The 9,251-nt window shown below is 33.3% G+C and overlaps 2 protein-coding genes across 3 annotated transcripts; one reads left to right on the top strand and one right to left on the bottom strand.

The window, feature by feature from the left end:
- Positions 1–790: 790 nt before the first annotated feature.
- Positions 791–7,440, bottom strand: LOC135125926 (uncharacterized). Its single transcript, XM_064051711.1, has 3 exons — positions 7,095–7,440; positions 6,926–7,045; positions 791–2,725 (listed from the first exon to the last, which is right to left on the bottom strand). The coding sequence occupies exons 1-3, from the start codon at positions 7,345–7,347 to the stop codon at positions 933–935; spliced, it is 2,166 nt and encodes a 721-aa protein (XP_063907781.1). The 5' UTR covers positions 7,348–7,440; the 3' UTR covers positions 791–932.
- A 38-nt stretch (positions 7,441–7,478) lies between these two features.
- On the top strand, positions 7,479–9,172 carry LOC135125927 (ras-related protein Rab-36-like). Of its 2 annotated transcripts, none has more exons than XM_064051712.1 (6): positions 7,479–7,714; positions 7,772–7,873; positions 7,926–7,990; positions 8,197–8,336; positions 8,396–8,600; positions 8,660–9,172. In XM_064051712.1, exons 1-6 carry the CDS (start codon positions 7,533–7,535, stop codon positions 8,737–8,739), a joined length of 774 nt encoding a protein of 257 aa, XP_063907782.1. In that variant the 5' UTR covers positions 7,479–7,532; the 3' UTR covers positions 8,740–9,172. The 2 variants fall into 2 exon arrangements, with proteins under 2 accessions (XP_063907782.1, XP_063907783.1); XM_064051713.1 differs by having other exon boundaries at positions 7,480–7,714; positions 8,647–9,172.
- The last annotated feature ends 79 nt before the right edge of the window (positions 9,173–9,251 follow it).

Raw genomic sequence — 9,251 nt, 5'->3', positions numbered from 1 at the left:
ACTTTAATTCAGATTTTGCTTTGTTTTATTAAATTTATGATATTCAAATATTTGCATTGATTCCAAACAGATGTATAGGATTTTGCGTCTGTCAATTGGCGAGTGTCTTTTTTTTCATATATCTTAAGGTGTTTGAAATGTAATATGTCCGGGAATATACGATAGGGGGTGCCATGGTAGCCCCTCCAAAACAATTTTGTCTATTATTTCTTGCGCTCTCGAATCACACGCAGTGCTCACTTGTATGAAAGAACGTCTTCCCGCCACTTTTCAAAAACAAAACACAACTTAGGTTCCCATTTGTTAGACGATCCCAACCAAGGCCAAATTTTGAATTTTTAAATTTTTGGCGGGCCTTTCAAACTTTTTCAAGGTCAATTATTTAAAGGCGGGAAGTTTGGGTTATTACAGTATAAACAGTATAAAATAAAATTTTGTATTCCACTCGAAGGTAAACAAAAATTTACCCACTCATGAAATTTACCCAACTCGCTCGCTACGCTCGCTCATTACGCAAACTTTTCATTCGTGGGTAAATTTTCTTTTTACCTTTTTGTAGAATAAATAACTATTATTAGCACAGAATTGTCATTTACATTGTATAAAAAATTGAAATTTGACCAGTGATTAAAATTTTTGCCTCGCTTGTGATGAAAAAAATTTCATCATTGAATGAATAAAGTTACTAAACAATGATTAAAAACCAATTTTAACCTTTACAATTGGAAAACATATATATTTAGGAAAAATAACATACCTTACACAAAATTATAAAAAAATAATTAAAACCAATTTTTAAAACTTGAATTTATTTTTCGCCTCGGAAGTAACGAACGAAAAGAAAGCGAGCTCGTATTAGGCTCTACATTTTAACCTACATTACATGAGTATGTACACAGGAAGAAACCAACCACTTTTGAAATAACAAAACCTTATAAATACGAATGATCACCCAAAGAACTTTTACTCACAGTACTAACCTCTCCGTTCACACTAAAATCACACAACTGATTAATCGTATCCAAAATCGCCTTCAGCGCACTCTTATCCTCCAGTCTTCCAATACTCTCACACAAAATCGAACTCTTTTCAACAATAGCGTTACGCAAATAGTGAACATCGTGATTCATCTCATCATATTCTTGTTTCTCATCAACTTCTATAATAATTTCTTCGGTACAATCGTGGTCGATTTCTTCATCCAAGTCATCTTCATTTTGCACGATCGACTGGAAATACGTAACCCAGATGTAGTGAATATGAACACAGATGGCATTCTCGACAAAGAAATCCACGCAGCTGCAGCTAAAACAATGTAGACAAATATGACACGTGCTACAAACTAAATTGCAACATCTTTTTTCCAAAAATTTTTGAACAAGGTGTGTTTGTTGGTCTTCGACGACGTTCCACAAGTTCTCGCCCAAGTGTGTGCCATCCAGGGTTTTATCACCAAGTGCCCGATGTCTAGCATCATTTTCGTTAGTAAAGAAAACCCGATTCGTTTTTGTGTTCAACATAGAGTTTACGGTTTCGTCTCTAATGAATCTGATCAGAGAGTGGAAAATTTTGTCAAATCGGATTTCCGTTTCCTCGTTCAAGTAGTGTCTTAACACATCGCTGATCACGTCGAGTTGTTTTAAAGGCAAGTCTAGACCGGTTTTGTAGCAAGTGGCCCACTTTTGTGGATCGTTATAGTGGCGCACGAAGTATTGGTGGAAATCTATAAAATCTGGATCGTTCTGGATTACTTTTACTGTTGGTTCAAAATTTTCTAAGAAGTCTGATTCGTCTTGACAGTTTTGGACACTGGTGAGGGAGTCAAACAGCCATTTTCTTTTAATTCGAGTCACATCGGGTTCTGTGCATATGACCCGGTTTAAATTTAATTTCCAGTCGATGTGTATTTGAATAGGTGTGTAAAGGTGGTGGGAGACATCCCCCATTACTTCCTTCCACGTGTTGTAGTACATTTTATCACAATTAGTAAACAAAATTTTAGGCGAAATGGCTCCCATCTTTTCCTTAATTTTAGTAAAAAAAAGTGAATAGCTGCTACTAACATTATTGGTGAACATACAAGCAGCAGGGTAACTTTCCCAACTGGAAAAATTCTCCCACTCGTTCTTCCAGCTTTTCCCAATAACAAAAATAGTAATCAATTCAAAATCACAGTTCTTTAAAGGTACTGAATTGATAACGACGATGTTACCACCAAAAGCTTTCAACATTTCAGACTGATACTTCGTCATTATAATCACACAAATATCTTCACATTCTGGAAAACTATCGACGTTGCAATACAGTATTGGGTTCAATTTATGATTACTGCACTCCGCGAGGAATGCATTAATCGGGTTCATATTAACCACTTTCCCATCTTTCAGATCAATGTTAAAGGCTCTACGGATGTTAACGATGTCTTTGCGCTCTATGAGATTAATACGTTTAATATCACCCGCTGTATTTTTCGCAGAGTGTAGAACTGTAGTGATTGGTAAACCTAATAGAAGCTTAGAAGCGATGGCCCCTCGATCTTGCTTGGATAGTTTCATGTGTTCGATGCCGATGTCGTGGCCGTAGTGCGTTTTGAAATAGATTATGCTAAGCGAACCGTCATGTGACTTGTTCACTATGATCTGGCTGGTGCAGCCGCGGTTGAGTTTGGTGGGCCATTTTCGTGATTTGCGTTTTCTTATGGTGTCATCAACGAAGGTTCGTCGGCCTGCAAAAAAAAACGAGTTTGATTTAAAGTAGGTTGTGATTAAAGTATTCCAGTTGACATCTCTGACTTCAAAATCACATGAAATGACGCGTTTCGGCGGCGACGTTGTCTTCACATCGGACTAAACTGAGTCTATTTGTCATGTGTTAGTGTATCAGTGACCGATCGTACTGAAGATTACTATAAATGACATGATGTCACCACGAAGGGTATTTATTCTACGAATTAAGAAGTTTTTCTATTAATTCATTGAACAACATATTTTATTTTTTTAAGAAGTCTAGCTTACATATATACCTTCATGTTACATATTAAAGAATATTGTACTCCATATTCTTAAATACAACGAATGTTTAAAAACTACTTTTACAGTACCGTTAATTTATAGTTATTTACATAAAAGTGGGGAAAATGGATTATTATTGGTGAGTATTTTAAGCCTCCGAGTCAAGTACGGACATTTTACTGACGAGTCATATATTTCATTTTTTCTGAAACCGTTAATTACAATAAAAAATAATTTTAAATTCAATTCTTTTTTCTATAAATATCTAGTGGTTCATTTCTTTCGTTTTAATAGTTGGTAAATAAACAAAAACCCTCTTTTTGCATTTTTTGTGTCAAAGTTTTTTGCAATGGAATTATTTGGGACGAGGTTCCTTTAGGCATCTAACAAGCGAGAGCAAAGGCTGTGAAGGACCTGCTACTATAAAAATAAAAAATGAGGTACAACGGGGTTTATCAAGCTTTTGAAGATTGGTGTAAGGCTAAGAAAGTTAATGGAAATGAAAGCTTATTGCGTACTTGAACTTGAAAGGACAAGTTGACCAATATCAAGCCAAAAAATCAAGAGTTGCTGGGTCTTCGCAATTTGACAGTTAGTGAAGAAAATAACGTTATAAAAAATAAGTGCACTTTGTATAGGATTAACATGTACAATGTACAAAATACAGTTGTAAATATCAATATTAATTAACTAAAATTTAAATAAAAACGTTTAAATAGTTCCCTGCCTAGGAAATTGCAGAACAAAAAAGTTGCTAAATTGTTATGTCATAACATAACTGATAGCAGTATTTTGTGTGAAAACCGTTAAAACAGATCGTGTAAAATTCTGGATTTTTATATAAAATTGGATAACGAAATTTTGAAATGAAAATTAATTGAAATGATCAAAACGAGTTTAATTTCGGCAGGTACTGATGGCTTAAATTCTAAAGTTCTGCTTAACAATAAGAAACGAAAGAGCGCATGCTCGGTCGCTGTTGTCAATCATGTTACACTTTGCATGTTACGATCATGAGCTGAAGATACCTCAGTTGCTAGTGTTGCCAATAGAAGTCCGCATTCCATTAAACTCACTAAGCATTGCTTTATTAAGCGACGGATAAGCAACGATGATGCAATAGGCCATATATCTAATAGTACTATATTGCTAACTCTTCAGAAGTAACATAGAAACGGTGTTCACGGGCAGAGAGAGACAGAAGATGTTGTTTTCTGTCTATAAGAGTACCGAGGACCTGTGCGCATGTACACAAAATAGAAGCGAAAGTACGAAATGTCAAAACGCATCCAGTCACGCTATCCACTACAAATCAACCAAGTATGAGTGCATGCGCAGTACTGTTTGGTACCACAGAGAGACAGAGAGGTCCGAGCCGTTATGTTTTCGGAATCTTTTGAGGCCAGTTAGCAATATAGTACTATTAGATATATGCAATAGGCAAACAATTTAAGTCCCACTTAAAATTAAACACTTCTTAGTTAAGCAAAGCTTGCGTCAAGCTTCGTGCAAATGGACATTACTGTGGTAAAGTAGGTACTTAAATCCGACGGGTTTCTTCGTCATTATGATTTATAACTTTAGTCAAAGTTTCTTAACGTGGTGAGGCGACTATACATACTATAGAATTTTAGACATGTAAATAGTTAAACGCTAACCAAAACTTGTTTGTTCGTTCCTAAAAATTGGGTAGGCACCTGCTTCTTAAATCTTCTTAAATGGTAGATAAATACAGGTTATTTTGTTCATTTTACCCAGATTTCGTATACACTTTTACTGGAGACTAATTAGTCATTTTTCATCAACTGCTGCAGTTTTTTTTTTAATTCGATTATATTAAAAATGTGAATCTAAAGAAAAACGCAAACGATGATGTTGTTGTTGTAGTAGAAATCCACAATTATGGTCAATTGAGCGCCGCGGTCAAAAAAAATCTGTAGGCAGGTGGTCCTAATCTCTCAGGATAGTTGCACGCAACCTACTTGAGAGGCAAGGTCAGTAGATCCATAATTATCCGCATATCTTAGACAGGATTCAATCGGCAAATTTCGAGAACACGTCATCAATTTTTTGGGAGGGGATAAATGGATAAATTTTTATTGACGATTACCTTATGCTTACGATAACGTTAACACGTTTGCAGATTTCAGAGCATTCAGTTTTGCAGTTTCAGAATTAAATTGCAAAATGTTGGTATACAATTTTGATTTTTTTTTTTCAAACATCTAGATGTCAAAGGTAAAAAAAACTCAACACGGATTCATAAAACAGAAGTGCAGGTGTATGTTATTTTATAAAATTAATTAACATTTGTTATCGTAAATTTTGGAAATGACGTCATCTCTTTGTTGGTAGGGCTAATTAGACAAATTGTGATCAAGGAGTTATTTTTCGTTATTGCCGCTTTATATGTTTGCCTTTATTTTATTATATTATTGTCATGAATAAAAACTTTTTAACAGATTAAGTTATACTTTTTAAACTTTTTACAGTTTCCTAAATTCATAAAATGCAGTTAAATATTATACTGTAAATGACTTGTATTATTTACGAAGGTCCGAAATATTCACATTCGATTCCAAGCTGCACTCTGAGTAATTATCTACAGGCAGGTGGTTGTCTCACTATTCATAAACATTTACCAATCCATCCCCACTAAAGCTTTAATGATGTCGTCTCAAAAGTTTGCTAAGTAGATCCTATTTAAAGTGTGTAAAACAATATGCATCTTTATGTGTTTATGTTTGTGAGAGCAAAGAATTGAAAGAAGTACTGCCTAAATTCTTTACATTTTTTTTTATACACATATGTAGGTATTTTGAATTTCAGTTGTTACAAACTAAAAAAAATTAAAAGTTTTACGTAAAACATTCTGTATACATAAAATCTTAATGTTAGGAAAAAATTGCAATTCAAATTTTAACAGACGTATTAATATAATCATTAAAGAAACATTTTTATTGAAAAAATGCATTCTAAAATACTATGTAATATAGGTATACTAAAACACGTTTCCGTTACAATTCTGATGTAAAACTCTTATGTTGAGTTAAAGGTCACAAATAGTCCTGTAGTTTTCGCTATCTACACTAGTCTAGAGGACGTCAACTTTGTTATACCGGGTGTCTGGAAAATGGCGGATTAACTCTCCGCTACGCTCTTAACAATCAACTGGTGAATCTGGGAAAACTAGTAAAAAAAATCCTTCTCACATTTTGGTGGAGTTATAATGATTTTCAAATTGCTTCTTTTGCTACGTTTAACAACTAAACAACTCATTCATTATCATAATAACTAGTATATAATAAAACTTTTAGTTAATATTTTTCTCACCCATGACCATGTTTAATTACCGTTTCAGTTAGAATGCACAGATATGGCTATGTTGTTTTTGTAATAATTTGATAAAATTGCATTTGACAACAACTTTTACCTGATATCAAGCGAAGGTGGATTTCAGTCACCATCGTTACTAAGAAACCAGAAAGTAATCCGGATGTATTCACGCATTAGGTGTGTGCTGTGTTGCCAATTTTGCTTTTATAAAATTACGTTTTTTTCGTAATCTACATCATAAAGACTTTTTTATTATTTTTTTGGTACTCCCGAAACTCCCGTATATAACGTACTGAAGAGTTAATCCGCCATTTTCCAGACACGCGGTATATATATACAATTAAAATACACTTTTTGTATTGATTTAATTATTTGTAAAATTATAATGACTACATAAAAATCTCTACGAGTTGGACCCTGTAAATTACCACAAAAATTTGAACCTTTGGATTTAATTTAAGAATTTCTAAGTAGTTTAGATATTTCAAGCATGACAATTTTAAAAATTTGGGTTTTCTTAATTTCACCTTTAAGACTACACATTTTTTGTAATGACGCATGACACTAATTTCGCTTACCTGTTCTACTACACTCATAATAATATGTCTCGGTCCCTGTGGTCTTCCGTTTGGTCGCAGTCAAGTGAACATACTGAACACAATTATTAGTTTCTTCATCGTGCAGCCACTTATTAAAAACTACAATCAAATTTAATACAATATCAACAGAACCGATTGTCCCTAATACCTTCTGTGTTCGGAAACTCCAAATTTAACTCCACTAAATTAACCTCATGCTTCAACCGCAAGTGTTTCCTTAATTCTCGATTATACTTAAAAGATATATTACAACCCTCTAAACATTTATAATGGTAAGTATCGATATCCCTCGGAAGTATATCCAACCTTTCCACTTCGATACTATGCACCATACGAAGATGCCTCGTCAAATTACTTTTAATAGTAAAAGTACGATTACATTCGGTGCATTCCAGTGCCATTTTTTGTGTTATAAATACCCACAAATACACAAATTACTTATTACTGCAACCCACTGTCATGTTCAATCTTTTCAATCAACAAAAAGTGAGGTTAGGAAAAACGAGCGCCATTTTTAAATAACTGTCATTCATGTGCGACCGCGTATTTCAATACAAACAACGGAAGTTTGTCATTTACTGCGAAAATGTTCGAAAACAAAGAAATAGAAAAGTTTCCTCAAGCTCTTAATTTTACTCCCTACGATAAATTCGCTTTTAGTGTCGCTGCTGGTGAAACCTGCCCACAGAATTCAGGTTTTAATTTAAAAGTTTGTAAAGTGATTATTTTGGGCGATTTGTGTGTCGGGAAAACTTCACTTTTAAATAGGTGAACCAGTGATAAGAAAGTTTTGTTGAGTAAAAATTGACGATTTTGTTGTTACAGATTTTGCTATAAAGTTTTCGACAGTAACTACAGGAGCACAATTGGGGTTGATTTTCAATCTGAACAAATCAATATTCTGGGAATTCCCTATTACTTGCAGATGTAAGTGTGTGTCATACAAATTTATTATTTAAAACAAAAGAAATTGATTTAGTTGGGATACAGCAGGACAGGAGCGTTTTAAATGCATCGCTCAGTGTTATTACAGAAAAGCACATGGTAAGTAACAGAACTCGACTTAAGCATATGCTGGGATAAATGTTATAATTTTTTAATTTCAATTATGGTACAATTATTTTAATTTCTTTCTTATTTTTTTGAAAACGTTTTGAAAAACGCCACTCAAAAACCATCACTCCGCCTTTATTTAACTACTAGATGCCTTTTATTGGTTCAGCAAAGGTTCATTTATCTTTTCTTTTTAGTAATTATGCTGGTTTTCGATTTATCTTCCATAAGAACGTTGGCTAATTGTAAAAACTGGCTACGAGATGCATTAGAAGTGCGTGGCGAATCAGATAATCGTCCTTACATTTTTCTGGTCGGAGCCAAAAAAGATCTGCTTGTAATATATAACATGAAAAGTGAAAAAAAAAAAACAGACAGTGATGCTATTTATTTCAGTCAAATGAATCTTACAACAGTGTAGAAGACTTAGCCCTAAACACCGCAAAAAAATTAAATGCCGAATTTTGGAGCGTTTCAGCTAAGACAGGAGAGAATATAGACAGTTTGTTTTTTAGAGCTGCTGCACTAAGTTTTGATGATGATTTATGTATGTGTATGTCGGAAGACAATGGAAACATTCAAATTGGCAGCGACCTAATATGTAGGGGGAACAAGTCTGATATTATATATTTACTTTGGTAATTTAGCAATTTGTTGTAGCTTTCAGTCAACATCGTCAAGAAAAGGAGAGAAATCGAAGAAAATGCGATTTTAAATGCTTTAGAGCTGAACTAAAATAGGAAGTTATTATCTTTTGATATTCATATGAAGGCGGTTGAGGTCATTACAGTATTAAATATAGTGGAAATTTTTAACTTATGTACGATAAATAAAAAGTAAAATTATGATAAATTTATTATTATATAACTGCGGTTTTGAATGTTATTCCAGATGAAGTGCTTTTTATCAGTGTCCTCTTCCAATATAATAAATAATGTCTTTAATTATCTGAAATCACAAGAAAAATGTTCATTACTTGACCCCTATATTTAAGGTTAAAAAATTAGATACATTGTTAAGCCACTGATAAAAAAATATGTTATATGATATTCCAATTCAAATAAAGCAGTTGAATTTAAAAAAAAATTAGAGTGTATTGTTGGTCGTCTGGCTTACGAACCCTACTTAATATGAGGTTAAAAACCATCTAACGAATTTACAATAGGTACACATTTTTTTCTTTTCTTTCATTATTGTATCATTGTACTTAAACTTAATTAAAGTTTATTATTACCAATAACTTACACCTAAA

The sequence above is a fragment of the Zophobas morio genome, unplaced genomic scaffold (assembly GCF_036711695.1).
Source record: "Zophobas morio isolate AGI-343-1 ecotype UQ-CSIRO unplaced genomic scaffold, CSIRO_AGI_Zmor_V1 ptg000009l, whole genome shotgun sequence".
Lineage (NCBI taxonomy): Eukaryota > Metazoa > Arthropoda > Insecta > Coleoptera > Tenebrionidae > Zophobas > Zophobas morio.
This window is presented reverse-complemented; position numbering and strand designations above follow the sequence as displayed.